Source organism: Ciconia boyciana, chromosome 18 (genome assembly GCF_034638445.1).
Source record: "Ciconia boyciana chromosome 18, ASM3463844v1, whole genome shotgun sequence".
In the NCBI taxonomy this organism is placed as follows: domain Eukaryota; kingdom Metazoa; phylum Chordata; class Aves; order Ciconiiformes; family Ciconiidae; genus Ciconia; species Ciconia boyciana.
The window spans coordinates 5,644,584-5,663,556 of NC_132951.1; the positions used below are offsets into that span (position 1 = coordinate 5,644,584).

An 18,973-nucleotide genomic window follows, 5' to 3' on the forward strand; every position below is an offset into this window, starting at 1 on the left:
ATGGAGCTGGAGGTCACCCCGGGCCGGTTGCGGGGGGACAGAGAGCAGCCGCCGCGGTCACCATGGTGCTGGAAATATCGTGTCCAGCCAGAGCATTAGTTTTGTCTTTCCATTGTTCTGCTAAAGAAAGCTTTGTTGGCAAATGGACTTCATGGGAAGTTTATCTCCCTGCTGCTAACTTTGTGCAAAAAAAAAAAAAAAAAAAGGCAAGAATAAAAAGAATCCAACATAAATTTCCAGGCAGAATCAGGAGGTCAAGTTTAAAAAAAAAAAAAAAAAAAGAAGGAAGGAGGAAGAAATGACACTAAACAACCCATCAGTGCTGGCTTGACGACGAAGAGATGTGCTCTGGGCTGAGAAATAATGGTTTGACGTTCGCATCATTATCAAGGCTACGTGCCCCACATTTACAATGCTCTCTGAAATGTACGCAAGCTGGGACTTGTGCGGCCTAATGGAAGCTGCACGGGGGTGGGCCAGTCCCTCCTTCAGGGACAGAACAGCCAAAATAGAGAGTGGCACGAGACATTGCAGCTCATCACCCCGCAGACCCCCTGAGAGGGACCTCGGAGGGGCTGGGTGAGACTCGCCGGTTTATCTTTGTACCGGCTGCCAGACCGGCTGCTGTGCTCACAAATGAGGTCCAGAGGAGTCCGTGCCTTTCTTGTCTAATTGCAAAAGTGAAAGGGCCCTTTTACAAAAGGGGAAACTGAGGCACAGAGAGGCCTGCCTGCCTCAAGTTAGCTTTCTGCACTGAAAGTGATGCCCTTCCGCAAGCAAACACGGCTCCTCTCTCCCATGCACATCCTCTGTGCCGCTGCCACTCACTGCTCAGAGGGAGCGCTGCATTTCCCGAGCCTGGATCCTTTGCTCTCATGCAGTCTTCAGGATTCAGCACATCTCAATCCTGACCTGCCACAGTCTCTTTTATTCAGTGCCGGGCTCCCCAGGCGGGTTTGCCAACACGGCTTGTTCCTGCCCTGCAAGACCTCTGCTATTTCAAACTACGACCCTCTGCATCTCACCCAGCTCCCCCAGGTCCCTCTGCCCCATCCTTCAGGTCTGTGTGTCTGCTGTCAGCTGTACGAACCGTATGGCGCTTCAGTAACGTGGGCAGGTGACACTTTGGCTTGGGCACAAGGTCTCCCCACCCAGGATTGGCAGCAAGAGGAAATCAGAGCTGGGCTGTCACATCTGATTACATTTTTCTCTGGGTGACCTCTGTTTCCATAACACAATTTTTATTATTTGACTTTGGAATATTGATTTTGATTTCCTTTTCTGATTCATTTTGGTTTCACTCTTTCCTGCAGGGAGTGATTTGGGTCACCTTCAACTTCTGCTTGCTCTGTAGCGTGAGGCAGGAAGGGTCACTTGTCCATGGAAAAAGACCTGGAAGAAAAGCAAGGTTTTAAAGAGTGCTTGTGTATGGAGTGGTCACATGGAGGAGGGCTGGGTTTGCATATGATGCTCTGAATTGGGCCCCTCCATCCTGTCCCTCCTGAATACCCCCAGCCTACATGGTGGCTTGTCTCCCTCTCCAGGAGGTCCTTCATGCAGGTGGACGTGAAGTGCACTGCGATGAAGCAGGTCTGGATGTGGAGCTCCTCCGGTCTTTGTGGGCAGCAAGACCAGCTTCTGATCAAAAGGGAGGGTTTGCCACGGAAGTGTGTCCATCTCCTTGTGTCCCGTCTTCAGCAGTGACCTGTAATGATGCTTCAGATGAAGGAAAAATTCAGCTGTACCAGTCTAAAGTAAATTTCCCACAGAGCCGGTGCACCCGGCAGCCTGTGCCATGATACAGCAAACTTCCCTCTCCTCTGCTTGCTCAGCGCACAGAGGCTGGTCGAGGTCTGTAAGAGCTGGTGGCCGCTGGCTGTGGGCAACACACAGGTGCTGCTTTCAGTGGGCTGAGTTACTTCTCTTTCGGTTCTGCTGCCAGCGGACCACTGCGACACGGGGGAATGCCGCCCAGCTCAGCCCCTTTGCAAGAGCAGCAGCTGGTGGTCTGAGAAAAATCTCCACATTTTATTTTCTTTTTTGTTTATTTCATTTAATTCTGTAGCTCCAGCTAACAGTGCCTGTCTACGGGCTCTGTGATGCAGAGTGGCACTTGCTGATGTGCAAGCCATCCTACGGGGATGGACTTGGGACCATCTGTGTCTCTGGGAAGATGCCCTCAGAGTTTGCAAGTGGAAAGGACTGCCCAGGATATACTGTCCCCTGGGCTCTGAAAGCAAAGAGGGCTCTTCCCACCTTTCCTGTCCTCCGCAACACAGTCTCCAGAGCCAAAAGGTAACCCACAGCACACGAGTCAGGACAGGCTCCAGAGTCCCTGCTCAGAGCTGCTTTTTCTTTTCAGGGACAGCAAGGATGGACACATGATTTGGTCAGCGAAGTCAGCAGCTGAGATCCAGCCATGCACAGCAAAGATCTTTATTGAATTACCTGCCACTATCTCAATAAACCCCAAGAGGATGAGCTATCGATGTGAACCTCTGCGTGTGGTGAGGTGAAAGGACAGCCAGGCATCTGACCACTAAGGAAGTGCTGACAGAAACACCTCGGGGTACCAAACGGCTTGTTAGCCTCTCCAGCGTTAGGCGGTATATATTTTGTGGTGATTCGCATGCTTATTTTTCCACTGTGAAATATATTCCCAGTAGAGGGATAAGATTAAGCCAGAGAAAGAACCTTTATAGCCTTTTCTCCTTTCACCCCCACCTTCCTAATTACTTTAAATGTACAAGGGGGCTGTCAAAAGTTGTTAATCTCTCTCTCTCTCTCTGTTTTTCTTTTTAATAATCCCAGGGCCTGAAGTTCTTCTCAAGCCTTCCTCCTCAAATCCACCTCGTCCTCCTTTGGCAGCATGAGGCCAAAAAATTGCTTCCTATTTACTTACTTTCACAAAAAACTAAGAGAGGGACATCAGAAAGCTTCATTTGAAGCTGCTACTTTAAGGCATCTGAAAGTGCAATTTATTTATTTTTTGGTTAAACCACCTAGCCCCAGTGACCAAAGCACCTTTGGGTCTCTGCCCTCCTGCCTGCATGGCTGTCTGCGTTTTACAGGTGGGGAGGCATGAAACAGCGAGCAACACATCTCAAGCAGCCGAAGGATCTGTCGGTCTTGGACTCCTGAAGCCAGCGAGGAGTCCGAGGCAGGGGGTCTGCGGCTGCAGAGCCCTGCCTTGGCAGGGGCAGGAGCTCGCGGGGTTAGGCAGCAGCTGGGGAGCTGGGCTGAGATTTTCCGCGTTTGATTTCGGTGTTTCATTCCTTTTGAAGATTTGTCTAAGGAACAAAAAACAAGCAAACAAAAAACCAAACCAGAAGTCTGTGACCAAGCAGGGAAGGGACCAAGGTGTTTCAGGGCTGGGATGTCCCACTGCAGACAGGGATGAGCCCCCTCACTGCCCACTCCCATGTCTCCCGGTCCCCCTTTCCTGCGCTCAGATGCAGAAAGGACTGGGAGGTCAGCGCCTCTGGTGAGCATCCTCCCGGCTGCTTCCTGGGGATAACGAGTGCCGGGATTTGTCCCTGCTCCTTGCACCGGAGCGTTTGCTTGGCTGGGGCTTGCGGGGGGTGCAGGGGGTGTCAGCGCTGCGGCCCCCCCCAGCCCCATGTGCCGGCATCTGCTGCCCTCTAGAGTCAGCACCCAAACTTCCCTTTTTTTAAAGGAAAAAAGCTGGTAGAGAGCAACTCCTGTCAATCGTGTATTAGACTGAACCAGAGAAAAATTCCCTGCGGGGCTCGGCAGGGTGCGGGTGCAGGGTGAGACCCCCACGGGGGACCAGCCCGCACGGCCGCGGACTGCAGCGGGGGGGGATCCACAGGGGAACCCACGTCTCCGCCTGCCCCATCGGCCCAGACCACCAGCTTTCCAAATGATAGCTTGTCTCTCACTCCAGCACGTAGCACACCAGGGTCCGTCCAGCTGGGCCCACCAGCCAGGTACTGTTACCTGTTGCACCCAAAAAACCCCCTGCAAAACACTGAGGCTGCCTCAGGGATGTGAAAGCGGGGACGTACCCCGAAACCAAGGGCTCCCACTTGTGCTTTTTTGCTCATATGAAGTTTGAGGCAGCCCACAGCACATATGTATTTTTCCAGGGGACTGATACAGAAGCTCTGTCCTTGCCTACTTCAGGTTACAGCTCTGGCCCTTGCTGCATCGCTCCTCTGAGTGTTTCACCCAGAGCCTTCGCCCACGATCATGCTCCTTCCCTGAACAATTCCTTTCCTTCCCCATATACTGGCATCTCACTACTATTTTTTCCACCACTGAAGACCTCAGAGGAGTTGCACCCATTAACAGGAGGTGAGAATCTTGTCCTTGTGCTTTAGTTTGCTTGCACTCAATTTTTTTCACCTCTTCCCAGTTGCAAAGCTTTCCACCCTGAGGGTGGGAGCGTGTGTGGTGGCATCGGGTCACTGGGGTGTATCTGTCACTTGGGGGATCCTCGTGCATATTAAATAAGGTCTTTACAAGGAGCTGGTTGTGTCTTAACCAAATTGCAACCACACTGGCCAGCAACGTTATCAAGGCCAACGCTAGCTCAGAAGCCATCGTGCAAGAAGGTAGTTAGCTAAATTGCATTTCCCTACGTAATCCCAGTTATTCCCTGCTACCGAAACCCACTTGGACAGCTGTGTTTGGGGGTGAACGGCTGCTGTCTCCTGGCATTTCTGCAGGGACAGACACTGCATCCTCCCAGCCCCGGCCCCACAAGCCGGAGGAGAGCAGGAGAGCCAAGGCTGGGCTGGGAGGAAGCCGCCCGGGCGAGGGGAAGGGCACTAGAGGGCAGGAGAGCTCTTTTCTAATTGCACGTCTCAATAGTTTTATAGGCATTTCTTGCACAATTTCCCCTGTTCAGTGGGTCAGTTGTAAAGTTCAGTGACTCATTGCAGGAAATGACCCTGTGGGGCTGCAGTTTATATCTGTTGGCCTTCCCTTGCTGCTGTCAGCACAGGTGGGCAAGGCTGAAGCAGACTCGATCGGAGGGGGTTGCATGTGGAGAGCGACCGCCTGCCGAGTGTTGCGGGCAGGGTTTGCTGCCAGGTAGTGTCTCCCAGCAAAGAAACATTTGGGGAAGGAGGCTCCAGTTGTTGCCCCCCCCCCCCTTGCATGTCTCTTGCTGCAAGGTGAACTTTAGCACTGCACTCTCATCTGATAGCAAAGCAGGTATCCACATCAGTATCAAGAGCCAACATATTCTCCTTTTCTTCTTCCCGACGTAGCATCGGCACGTGAAAAACTGTCTCTTTGCAGGATGCTTCAGTATTGCTCCCTCTTGAAGGCAAGCAGCTACCGTCGTCCCCTGTCTTCTCTCTCCCCAGCCCGCAGCAAGAAACGTCCCTAGAGGATCTCACGCCACTCTGTACCGGCATGAAAATTCATGTCTCTCTTCACAGCCCTCCTCCCGCTCTCCTGGCCTCGGCTCTGTCCATAACAGCACATTCACACTGATGCGATCGGCTCTGTTTTTTTTTTTCCCCCAGCCGACTCAATAGGATATTTAGAAGCATCAGGTTTTCCCAGCGTTGTGAGCTACATCTTAATGCAGAAAGCACAAGAGAAACTCCAGCATCCCCCAAAGGCAACACATCATGGACAGAACGGGGCTTTTTATATCAGACTATGAAAAGACCTTCCAATTTAGTAGCTGTTCTGTTCATATCGCACATTATTGCACACACGCTGCTTCTTCCTTGCCCAAGTCTGAAAACGGAGGGTGTAAGAATAGCAGCTTCTTACTTCATCTGTCTGCTTCCTGTGTGTACTCACAGTCGGCTCTGCTCACATTAGCATCACCCACTACGGCTCCCAGTTACTACTGCTCACTAATATGAGTGAGTCAGCGCAGCTTGGCATGGCTACAAGACAGCCACCTTTTACACCTGTGTAAGCGAGAGAAGAATCTGTCCCCAAATCTTTTTTTTGTTTAGATTTATTAAGCAAATGCACTCAGGAACTCTCCACAAGCCTCTCCTCAAAAAAAAAATAAAAAATTGTGAGAAAAATGCATACTCTCCCTCTTAGAGATTTCCTCCTATAGCTTGTGCGCAGCCCCAGGTGTGTGCGATGTCGAAACAAGCTGATGAAGTCACTTCAAAAAAGTTGTGTGTGAAGCTAACAAAAATAGCAGCCTCGTGAATGATTTATTTGATAGAGGGGGAAGTAAACAGCCTCTGACGGCTCACCAGGCTTCAGAGATTTATTGGCCTGTAGCACAAGGCACTACCTGCAAGTCAAGGTACTGCTGTGACATTTATCCCTAATTAAGTCGTAGAAATGAGTTAATTTTCAAATAGGACCATAATCCTTTTATTGTTGCCTCGGGCCATCCTCGCCGGCTCTGTTGTCGCTTCCCGCTAGAGGGAACCCACTTCTCCCCGGGGGAGCTGCCACCGCTTTCTGGGCTGAAATTAAAACCAGCGCGTAGCTCAGGGTGGCAATCCCAGAGCTGTGGGCGTGCGGCAGCCGGGCGCTGGAGCTCGGGGCCTGTCCGCAGCTCCTGCAGGGCCTCCAGCAGCGGCGGTGGGCGGCCTGGGGTTTGCCTCAGCCCAGCCTGCCGTCAGCGCTGGCGTTGGGATGCTGTGAGGATGCTCCGTGGCAGCAGCACCGGTGTCTGGGCTGAGTGGAAAAAAACACGTCGGGGTTTGCGCAAATTCCACCCTCGTTCCCCTTTGGTTAATTGTAATTTTGCTGCCGACTCCTCTAAGAGAAAGATTCTGCCATAGTAGCAAATTTGGAAAAACGCAGCACGCCTGCGAAGCCTGATGAGTTTCTGAGGGGCCGGGGGCGCCGGCGGGACGGCGGGCCCCTGCTCTTCCCAAACCCGCGTACAGAGGGTCGCATTTTGGGGGGAAAACCGCCCAAGAGGCCCAGGGCTGCCCCCGGGGACGTCTCTTTCTTTCGGGTTTCCCCCATCCCCTCGGTGGAGGCCCGGGGAGAGGAGCTGGGCCCGCAGCAGCCCCCTGGTGCTGAGCGTCCCGCCACGCTGCCCGGCGCTCCACGGCCTCCCGAGTAGCCGCTCCTTGCCCCGCCACGCTGACGGCTCCGGGGACACGGGCGAGGGTTTCCCTGAGGACGCTGCCCGCACCCGCCGCGGCCCTGTCAGCGCTCCCGGGGGGCTCCGCCGAGGGCGCCGCCTGTCCCCAGTGCCACCGCCCGCGAAGCGCCGCCGGTCCCGGACAGGACCCCCTGAGGCGCCGCCGCCCCCCGCCCGAGCCCCCGGCGCGCCCGGCGATACGCGGGGCCCTGCCCGCGGCCCTGCCCGCCCCGCTGCCGGCGCGGCGGCCGGCCCCGCCCGGCGGGCCGTGGCGGCGGTTCCCCGGCGCAGCCGGCAGGCGGCGCTGCGGCCCGGGCCGGCGCGTGTGCGTGTGCGGCGGGAGCCCCCGGGGCGCCTCTTCCCCTCGCGGCCCGGCGGAGCGGGCGGGGGGCGGGCGCTGCCTGCGCCGCCGCCGCCGCCGAGCCCCACAGGCCGCCGCCGCAGCGCCTCTCCCGGATCGCGGCCGGCCGGCCGGCAGCAGGCGGGGAGGCGGCGGCGGCTGGCAGCCCCGCGCCGCGGCCGCTCAGCCGGCTACCTGCGCGGCCGGGCCTGAGCGCCGAGCCCGGCTCCGACATGTCCGGCAAGATCGAGAAAGCAGGTGAGCGGGCCGGGCGCCGCGGGAGGCCCGGGGGGAGCCCGGCGGGGCGGCCGCGCTCGCCGCCCTCCTCTCAGCGCCGCCCCGCCGCCGCCGCGGCCCGCCGGAGCTGCCGGAGCTGCCGGCCGCGGGCCTGGCGCGGCCCGGCGGGGCTGGGGGAGGCGGGCAGGGCCCCCCGCGCCCGGCGGCTTTCGGCGCCCCGGGCCGGCGGGAGGCTCCTGTCAAGACGGCGCGGGGCCCGGGCCGGGGCCGGGCGCGGGGAGCGGCGGGGGGATGCTCTGGCCGGCGCCCCCGCCGCCGCGCTGCCAGGGGCTGGTGCAGGGCTGCCCGGGCGCCGTTTGGGTCAGGCTTTTTGTCTTCTCCTCCGCTTTTTCCTTCCCCCCCCCCCCGCCTTTTTTTTTCCCTTTTTTATTATTTTCCCGCACCCCTGCCGTCCTTTCCGTGTAGCCGAGCATCAGCAAAGCCGGGGCGCTGCAACGCTTTGGGGCCTACACGCAACGATTAATTGCAACTTCTCCAACTTTCCTTTTCTGGTGTTTGTGCAAGATCAGAAAAGATGAGTCCGTGGGCAAATGTCAGAGGGAACTTGCTCATTTTTTCCTCTCTCTTGCAAAGCTCTCCCCTCAGCCTGGGGTGCTCGCCTAGAGCCAGAGCCGGGGGAGGCTGCTGACATCTCTTCTGCTCTCACAAGGAAACGCTCAAGCACGGATCATATTGTCTCTCTGTGCTTCTGGAGTCGTGTCTGGTTCTCAGTTGTCACTTTAGATGGTTGAATGCCCCTGTTTTTCTGTGTAGCGGGAGTAGTATGTTTAAAGATTCAATTAGTGTTTTGCAAATCAAGCAGTGAAGTTATTTAGTTTAATTATGTTGCATTTAATTAGCAGAGAAAAATCAATGCTGTTTTGTATTTTTTATTGTAAGGAATAGCTAGGCAGTTTCCTACTGGGGAACGCAGGGTAGCAGGCTGAGTCAGGATGTGCAAAGTACAGCGTTCAGGCTTTCCAGGACAGCAGCCACCGATTTAAGAAAGATTCCTATTTCAAAGGAGTTAAGTTGGTAGCAGTGCTTTCTGGTTTTGATCACTCGATCCTGGTTTGTTCTGGCTTCTGCGCTGCACTGTATGCGAATATGTTCTCCTGTGATATGGGTTCTGGAGCGGCCTCCAGGGATAAGCAGGCTGGCTGCCTGGCAGCCGGCTTTTAAGTGCAGTATGTAGGCATGTTTCCAGCTCCTAGCGCTAAGTTACTGTCTAACAAGTGTGCATCACATCATGGGACAAATGTTATTCCAGAAATATCATAGGTTAATCTGATGCACGATCCCTTACATAGAATCGCAACATAACGCTTTGCTTTGGGATTCTGGCTATGTCTTTTCAATGCTTACTGGTATATCGCTGCAACTGTTTGTCTGGGAAGCGGGTAACTGAGTAAGGAAGGTGTTAAGAACATATATAGACCTGGGGCCAGCTCTAAAATAATTGCCACTTCTTTATGCTAGAGGTGAATTTGGCTTGGGATTTTAGTAACTGCTGATAGCGCTATAGACAGTAATTACAGATGTATAAATAAGTGATCACGTTTTGTTTATTCGCGTGCAGTAAATAACCCTGTGAGAATAGTAAATATAACTCCACACCAGCGAAGCAGCGTGAAGAGTTCAAACGCGGGAAGATGACTCTCTAGACACACACAAACGCAGTGCGGTTCCATAAACAATAGAACAGAAAGGCCAAAAATACCATACAAAAATCATACGCTGCGCAACCTAGAGACCCGACCTTGCAACACACTGAACTCCCATTGAAGAACTCAAGACATCATGCAGGATCCATCCCCAGGTCAGTGCTGTAAATGTACAGTTTTGAAGATGCAATGGGTGAAGCCTTGATGTGGAGGCATTCTTTCTAGTGGGTGTGTATCATAGTGATGATTTGCTGAACAAGAGAAACTGTAAATCTGGGAAACTGTCCTCTTTCAACTGCTTGTACTTTCATTTCTTTAAGAAGGGTATTTAAAAAAAAAATTAAATCCAGTCCAAGTATAAACTGGAGGAGAAGAGACAGGGAAGGGGAGGGAAGGAGGGCTGGAAGCCAGCTGTTTCAGTGCAGTACAGTCTTGATCACTGTTTCTGAGTGTTTGAACTTCTGATTGACACAAACAGTTCGGTTAATAGCGTCACCGAATAAACACAGTCTGTAATACCGCAGAAATTCTGGGATAATATTTGTCAAAATGTATACAGGAGCAGAACAAAGGATACAGAGTCATGAAACAAACGCTGTGAGGTCTAAGGACTGCGTATTTGTGTACGTTTGGATTTGTTTTTTTCTTATGGGAACGGAAATACATGCAAAACCCATTATGTTGTAAATAAAATAGGCTGTTGCCTGATAACAAGCCATCTTGACAAACTTTGGAATTGGCTTGGGCTTTGGTTTGACTCTCATGTTCATCTAGTCAGGCTGCTGGGAAAAGAAGTGTTACCTTGTAGGGTTAGATCCCTAGAGATCTTACACACATCTGCTCCCTGGATCCTTAAATGAAACACCTTGTCAGCACTTAATAAAAAACAATAATAAATGATTAGAGATAACAGCTACCATGCTGTCCACCAAGAAGAGCGGACAATGCTCCCTCTGGAGCCTCTCTGTACTCTTGTTTAATCAACAGAAGGGTCACTGTAGAGCGATTCAGAGCACTGCTTTGGAGTGAAGGGGAGCCATCTGGTAATGTAGAACAAGACGGTATATTTTGTTTTCGCTAGTATTAGAACGCCTGTTTCGTTAGGCTCCAGCCAGGAGACTTACAAATACTTTTTGGAAGCAGAATCCCCATTGACTTGAAGAGAAGGAATGGCAGCCAGTGTTGGTTTTTTGTTACTGTAGAACTGTGACTTTTTGTCTTCACTTTCAGGAGATATTTGCTCTCACCCTAGTTAGTCTTATAGTTTTGATCTAAAATCCAAAATAGGGATGCCACGAAAAGAGTTGAAGAAGGTCACAGATTCTGCTTGGGTTTCCTGTTACCATGGCAATACACGAATTCCTGTATTTATTTACCTGCTGGATTACATGCTCCAGGGAGTTGAACTATTCTACATCATTCAGGGAGAATAAGGGAGCAGTTAGACACCATCAGGTCTAAACCCAAAAGCTCTTCCATGAAGCAGGTCCATTCAAGAATGCCCTTTATTAAAACCAAAGAACATATGGGTGCCATACTTGGAAGGTTTATTCTACTTGATGTTTTCAGTCTTAATCTTGTAATTTCTTGCAGGGTTTTCATGTCCCATGTAAGCTTGCTTTTTCAATAGCTGTCTGCTAAAGGTTGTTTGAGATAACTGTTTCAAGCATTAGCTACCTGGAGTGCAGTCAGTTATTTCTATTCTGCTCAGGACTCAACTGGATCTCTTTATTCCCAGCAGACTGAAAATGCTGTTGTCTTCACCTTTTACTCATATGCATTCGCCTGATAAGCAAATTCATCTCTGAAGTCTCCTCCTTTAGTGTTGGTGGTATAAACATCTAGGGGTAATCCCAGGAGAACTCTGTTCCTAAGGAAAATGGCAAAAGAGAAGAAACCATTCAGGAGGCCAGATTATTCCCATTTTTATAGGAACTTAATGCTTGTTCAGAGTCCTCCACGCCTATTTCCATGATTCTGAATTGTGCATCTGTGAATGTTGTTGTATTAACGTGAAGTTTCCCAGGGATCTTACTTTTGGGGAGGATATATTTTGAACTGTAATAATCTCTGGGATCATTCTGTGGAAATTATCCTGCATATTTTTTACACCTGTACAGTTTTCTGCAGTTTCTCTTTGTCTAAAGTATGCTTAGGTGAGTTACTTGGCAGAACTCTTTCTCGGTTCGGCTGTGCGTTCACCGCTGTACCATGTTCTTCAGTGTAAGTGAGGGCTTTCAAGTTAGAAGTTTTGCAGTTGACCAGTGTAAGTGCTGCTCTACTGGTGGTTTTCAAGCAAAGTAAAAATTCTCTGTGAAATGTCTTGTCCTGGAATCTGAAAATTAAACCCTTCTAAAGACTCACTTCACAACCCTAAAGGGAATTTGGTTCCAATTCTTCCTTACTTGGGCTTTTAGCACCTACTGCATTTCCTACTATAAGCCCCTCGGATAGTGGCATTGCATGTGTGTATTATTGTAACTTGTTTAAAAAGCATCAACAATTCAGTCTAGTTTTGTGTAGAGGCAAAATAGAGATACGAGATGATCGCTATTTAGTGTTTCCTACAAAATGGCACAAAGAGCAGAATTTTGCATTTTTTATAAGTCGGCGTAGGCTTGACAGGTGTTCTGTTGCATGGCTTCAAGATTGGAGTGTTCAGAAATGTAGCCTGTGGGAGAACTGCTGCACGATTGAGATGGTCATAGCAGTTGTAAGAAGGAAGTGGACAAGGAGTGGAGAAAAAAGACAGCTGAAGTCTACTGGAATGTGAAGCAGCTGGGTTGTGCCTTAGTCAGTGAAAAAGCGGAAACTGGAAACAATTGCTAAATTTATTTTCAGTGCAAGCAATCATTTTCCTTGAACCGCAATGACTAAATATATCTATTGGTGTGATTTTTATGTGGTGGTAACTCTTACTGGCTCTTGCTAACCTCCTGGCAAGCAGAGAGATGAGTGGAAGTTCACTGTCAGTCAAGATCATGACACAAATGTCCCTCATCCAGGTCCATTGCTTCACTTGCAGAGAACATTTCCTATTTGTAAGGGACCCATAGTCTATCAGCATGGCTTTACTTGTTGCAATGTATTGCGTGAGTGGAAGGAACATGGTATCTGTTCCTAGGGAAGGGAGTATATCTCTAACCGCTTTTTAAGGTTTCCTCGGGGTTTTGTTCATCTTTTTGGAAGTTTTGAATTGCAGTTGATACCTCAGCTGATACTCTAGTAACTCTATCTGTAAGTGCATCTGTGCTATATTAGAAAGACTCTGATGCAAAGGTGTGGGTCTTTTTTAAAAAAAGTACGTTAACTCCTTATTTATTCCAAAGTTGAAAGCCTGTGGGTAGAATTGGCAAAATGAGCTTTGCCATTGACTTACAAATCCATTGAACGGAGAGTGTTCAATTCCGAAGCTTATAGCGTCTTAAGTGCAAGTGGAGGAACATGAAGTGTTAACTTTCTAGACTTTATTTTAAAGAAACGGGAGAGATGTTATACCTTTCCCTGGCAGAGGCATTTGATGGGTAATCAGATGTAGTTCAAGCACTCAATCATTATGTGTGTTACAGGAGATGTCTAGATAGTTCTCATTGGGCTACTGAGAGGTGACAGCTGGAATTGTTAGTTATCGTAGCATCTAATTTGGAAGATCCTTGTACCCCAGCAAAGGTAAGATGATAGAGAGCATCTCCTGTCTTTGTGCCAGATAAAACTCCAGAAACGTTATAGTATATTAAAAACAACAAATTACATGTCGGAGCTACAGGTAAGGTGATTTAATAGCCGCCTTCCTCTCTCCTGCTCCTCACCACACCCATCATTTTGCATAGTTTGGATTGCTCCATTGTTCCATTTTCCAAGGCAAATCATCCCAGCATTTTTCTGCTGAAACTAGAGATCTGGAGTTTTGAGGTCTTTTGCCGGTTTGCAAAGCTATTGACCTCTGAGTACTGTTGCTTAGCAGTGAAATTAATCCTTCCAGTCTGTATTCTTCCTGTGGAGACTTTACATTATCTGGAGAAAAACCTGTGCATGGAGAGGGATCCTTCAGCTTCTCAAATTTGTGACAGAATAGGCTTTTCTCTCTGAAAACAACTGAAAATTTATTGTTCTGTAAGCACGTGAATATTTGGGAAATTCTGCTTTGGTGTTACATCTGTCTTTTTTTCTTTATTAAAGTTAGCAAACAATAGGATTCAGCCATTGTCATGGAAGCAGTATGGAAGGAGTATTAAAATCACGTAGCTATTGCAAGAATATTAGCTTTGTTATTTGTCAGTTTTGTCTAAATAACTAAAGCTTGGCTTTCGTGGTGTACGGTTGAGAAATATTGGAGAACGTAATGGGATGAGAGGATGGTAACAGAGAACAGTGTGTCATTCTCAGTGCTTTAGTAGAGATTAGAGGAAAAGGGAGAGCTGGCTGGAGGAAAACTAGATTTATTCACCTTTGCAAGTTTGAATTTGCAGCCCCAGAACTCCAAGGTGTATAGAAAGGTGGCCAGAGAAGGAAAGAGGGACATCACAAGTGGAGGTGTTGATGGAATGGTTGGAAAGACCAGAAAAGGAGTGAGAGGACGTGCAAGCCCTGGTTGTTAGAAGAGGAGGGAGTGGTGGGCTAAGTTGCGTGCAAGTAGAGCAGGTAGCAAAAGACAGATGGATGACAAAAAGGGAAAGCGGACAAAGAGGAGGCTCCCAGCAGCTTTCACGGGAGTCTGTTCCAAGGCAAAGAGACAGAAGATGAATTTCAGCAATCCGGAAAAGCTGCAGGAATCCTGCAGGTTGGGACGTGCTGCCAAAAGGAATGTTCTACAATTCTGCTATTCACGTTACTGCAGCTTGACAAATTCACAGCTATGTTACCTGACCCATAGCATCCACTCTCAAAAATACACTTCCGATCTCTTCTTGCGGTGCGTGACATTGATGCTGATAGAGGAAACAATTTCATCTATGTGAGAGAGAAATGATGTCCAAACATATTCTGTGAAGCAACCTGAGAAAGTTGATGGATCAGATTATTGGTCTACTTTTATTTGCATTGCATATTTCAGTTAAAGCTCTTCAGCTTTGAAACACTCTCTTGATGTTAAATCTGTTTGCTGTTTTAGTTGCTACCATAGCTCACCTTCTCTGGAGTTTGTAAGATAAAATTTTCATGTTGAGAGCAAGGAAGAAGTGAGTAGAAACAAGTATAAGAAAAAGATGGTCTGTATCAGAGCGTTCACTTACTCAGTGTTGTGGGAGATATGATATCGATGGTATTTGGGAGAATCGGTTCTCCTACACTTGCTTTCTATTTTATCATATTTAGGAAAGTAATCTAAAAGATTTGAGAATTGACAAGAGCTGTATGGAGATTCTAAGCCTTCGCTAGCATTTTGGTTTCACGTTTCCTTCATTTTTTTCAGTTCCCCTTTCATACCACTGAGAGGGTCGATTGAGCATGGGTGGCACCCAAATAAGAGATTTCTTAATTATGGGGCTGAGGCTCTTTGAATTAAGCAAATGCATGTTTTGCATTAGCTTACTTTACCTGAGTGACGGTCTCTGCTGCTTTGTGTAGAGCTTTTCCGGTGTCATGAAAATAACTGTGCGTTTTGTGATTCGAGTTAACATCTTGGTATGGCCATCAGTGCCTCTAAGGAAATATTAATTCATTATTCTGCTGAGGGAGAAAGGTTAAAGCTTGCTCGCACTCTCATGCTCTCATTCTTTCCCTCTGAAGGCTTCATGTGGGGATGCCCTTTGTTGCGTACTTAACATATTCACTGAACCAGTCCCATTTATATTCTAAACAAGATCTTTAATTTCATCCCTCACATGTACAAAAATCTTGGGTTTTGAAAGAAAATAGATGAGAATTTTCTTTTTAGGCTTCTGGAAAGAATGGAAAAAATCAGTAAAGGTTAAAATCAAAGAATAATTACCCGTAGCTGGTAAAGTTGGCGTAAGGAGATGCTGCAACTTGGCTGGTTGATTAAACCTTGATATAATTTTACCAAGAGACTGAGTATGCAGTTCTATATCTGTTAAACTGTAGTTTGCAGGTAGTCTTTAGTAATTAAAATGGGAGCAAAAGGAGTGTGTTCACAATGTACAGCACATGTTGTTTTATCCCCTACCTTTTGAGGTTTTTATTGTGCTTCGCAGTCTGCCAATCTGTCCTGTCCATACTGCCCAAGAGGTGGTAAAATAGCCTCAGGAATTAATTCCATATTTAGAAAGTTTCCTTTACGAGCCAAACATCATGTAATAAAGGGCACCCAGGGAAGTCAATATTTTAGTTCTGGTTATATAGTACATTCCAGCCAATTCTAGATCGCAGTGCTCGGTGAATCCGTCCGACGGTGGGCTTCAATTAGCAGGACAATACTGTTTAAAACACAGTTTTGCTTGGGTGATACACTACCCTTTCATTTTGTGCTCTAACTATATTAACTTAAATTTGTCAATTTGAGTATGGGGAACAAAGTGCAGGTGGTTCCCATCCACTTTTTGCTTAACAATGCAACCTTGCATTTCATTGCTGGGGGCGATGATGTGCTGCAACTTGCATATACAAAGAAATTAAATATCCCTATCTGGGTATATTTTTTCCGTGTTAATTTTTTTAAGTGTATGTTTTCTGCTTTTCTAATTAGAAGAAGCTTTAAGCTGAATTACATACAAGAATAATAAGTTTAGAGGAACTAGGGAGGTCTACCAACAGGTTTAGTTAGAGCTCATCTATGAATTTACAGGGACTTGCAGAAAACGTAGAGCATTGATTTGTGCAGGAGGTGGTTTCTTCGTATAAACATCCTTGCAAAGGTCACATGAAATTGTATGTTAAGTCTGATGCCAGATTTTTGATGGAGCATGGTAAGAGTGGTGCAGGGGTTGTTTACCCTTTTACTGCTTGGAATTGCTTCTGTGGGGCTACTATATGGGAGACATTTGCAGTACCCAGAAAACATTATGCATCTGAAAGTCACATGACTTAAAAAAACCCCAAATCTTGTCTCTTTATGAGCAATACCTAGGAGAACATAACTGACAGAAACTGAGGTGGGGAGTTTCTGTGTTTTCAGCTTAGTTTTTCTGTTTGCTCTGTGAATAGCTGTTTGCTCTTTATCACTGGAAACAGTGGCACTTCTGTCTCCTGCTCTGCCAGTCTGGTCTGGTGTAGTTTACAGGAGAGACACTTCAGAAATTTGTAGAACCACCCTATGAAAACGTTCTAATGAATATAAGAAATGCCGTTTAAAGTACATTGTTTACATTGAGCTGGCTCTCTCAAATATGGCCAATTTTGTGATATTCAGGTGTACAATATCCCTTTAAAGAAGAACCACTGAGTCTTGACGTGTAACTTGGCACGTCTGCTCAGAGGTAAGCTTGCTTCTTATGTCTGTACCTCTCTTAACTGTAGCATCTTTTCATAAGGAAGTAGTGATGGCTTAGCCATCCTCTGTTAGAACTCTTGGACCTTTTGGCCAATTTCAGTCAAACTTTGCAGAGGAATCAATATTAGGAATTAATTTAAATTTCTGCACATTTTCTGTAGAAGATGAGTAGAATGAAGAGACCACAAATAGTGCCTTCATTATGGCCAAAGGGAAAATGTAGCTGTCCCATACTCCGTTTGGCCATCTGGTGTCAACTGGTACACATGTCATTTCAGAATCTTTAACACACGTGGTGCTTCCTCTTCAGAGGGCTGCCAAGGGAGATGCGAGGAAGCTAGATTTCTTGTGTTGGAAGAAAAATAGATAGAGTTTCACTAGTTTTGCTGCTCATAGAAAAAGACTTTTTTTTTTTTTTTTTAAATAAGACCTGGATGATGTAGTTTGCTGTTTGGTGATTTAACTAAGGTTATGATCTTATGCTCATTCAGTTGCATAAGCATTTTGTCAGTCTAAACTTGTCTCATTAGTTTATCTTGCACTGTAAAATTCACAGGCAGGAGATAAATCTGACTGTATTTTGAAAAAAATATGAGAAAATTGTGCAGTGAGCTACTCTAGTTTAACCTCAGCTGGATTAATTGATGCAACCTTCATGTATAGGCAAGGTATAAGAATGAACAATATAAATTCTTTATTGCCTAGAAACTTCTCCTCATTCTCCACTAAACTCCTTGCACCAGCACACTTGTATTAATTAAAAACTGATTGCGTCATTTAAGCTTTTGCCTCTGAATTTATGAAAGTCAGATACATAAAAGGGAGATTTATGGTGATTTGAGAATATCCTTGCTCAGAATTAGCCAAGTTTGTGAAGCTGGCTCAAAATTGCACCTATACTGAAATAGGTGCAATTTTGTGTATAAAAAGTCTAAAATATTTTTTATTTATGTGTCATTTTTGTTCTAATAATTTCTAGTCCCTTGTGGATTCCAGCAGTTGTCAAAAGGATTTAATAATAATTATATTGGTTTGGAAATGCCCATCTTTCACCATCTTTTCACAGGAAAAGCCTGACCGTGACTAGCATAGACCATAACGCCTAGCATTTACCCAGCTAAGTTTGGGGGGATTAATCCCAGCCCTGGGCAGATTTCCGTCCTGTTGGGAAGCTGTTCAAAGAGATTTGAGATATTGCTTGATGCTATAGTTATGTGAAGCTGAATGCATTGATTTAGCCAACTGCTTGCTGCATCTTTGGTTGAGGCGGAGCTGGGGAAGGCATTCCTTCACTGCCACCCTTGCTTTGGCACGCCTGTTTCGGTGCTAAAGCAAACATGCTGTTTGACCATGGTGTTCACGCCTCAGACTGCATGACTCTCTGGGGAGGAAACCAGGGTTAGGAGAAGACCCCTTGCCTCCAAAAAAATCCCATCTCACATGCAAGTCACTGCTGAGAGAACTAATGGAAGAACCTACATACTGCAAAGGGGATGCCTGCAAGAGCTCACTTAATATTAACCCCACTGCTGGTGGCGGGTCTGTGAGCTGGCAACATCTTTATCTAATTTGCTGTTAGTTTGCAAAGATGAAACAGACACTAGACCTTTTAAAGATGAATTTCTTTGCTTTCCCTTGTGCTGCTCAGCCCAGGGAGATGGAAGGCATTGCGTTACATCAGCCGATGATTTGGCATCAGGCTGAAAGGTAAAAACACTGATAAAAAATATGTTTTCCTTTGCTGCTAGAACAAAGACTACTTGAATTATGAACTGGTTGGCCTGGAATGGGGAATGCCAAGGAAAAGCAAAATCCTTTGGAACAAAGCAAATATGTGGGTCTTCTGGGGACAGCTCAGAGGAGGCAATCGAGGGCAGGGAAGGGTGCGTTGCTCTTAAAAACCAAAGTATCATAGTAAAAATAGCAGGGCAAATGAACCCTTAAAAACTGTGTAAAGAGAAAATTTGATTCTCATTACTGTCTGTGTATATTTCCAGGTAGACTTTAAACAAAGATGGTTTTGCTCCTGTCTGTCTTGGGTAAAAGCACTTGTATAAATTCTTTAAATATGCATTGGCAGCTCTTCCTCTTAGGTTTTATCCTGAATTACAGCCTTGTTCATTAGACCTCAAATCTGAGGTGTACATTTCACTGTAATACTTCCAGGGCTCCCTGGAGACATCAGGTATACCGCAACTGATACACAGGAGAACTTCTCTGAGCTTCCATTTGGCTGGCAGCCTGGGGAGCGCCAG

General features: G+C 47.4%; 1 protein-coding gene across 3 annotated transcripts in view; it reads left to right on the forward strand.

The window, feature by feature from the left end:
* The first annotated feature begins 7,369 nt into the window (after window positions 1-7,369).
* The window catches only part of RAPGEF1 (Rap guanine nucleotide exchange factor 1), an 89,462-nt gene continuing 77,858 nt past the window's right edge, over window positions 7,370-18,973 (forward strand). For 2 of the 3 annotated variants that reach the window (XM_072882803.1, XM_072882805.1), the window contains exon 1: window positions 7,370-7,649. In XM_072882803.1, the coding sequence (XP_072738904.1) occupies window positions 7,625-7,649 (25 nt within the window). In that variant the 5' untranslated portion in view covers window positions 7,370-7,624. Of the gene's footprint in view, window positions 7,650-9,246; window positions 9,487-18,973 lie in introns of all 3 variants that reach the window. The other variant, XM_072882804.1, reaches the window with a different exon arrangement.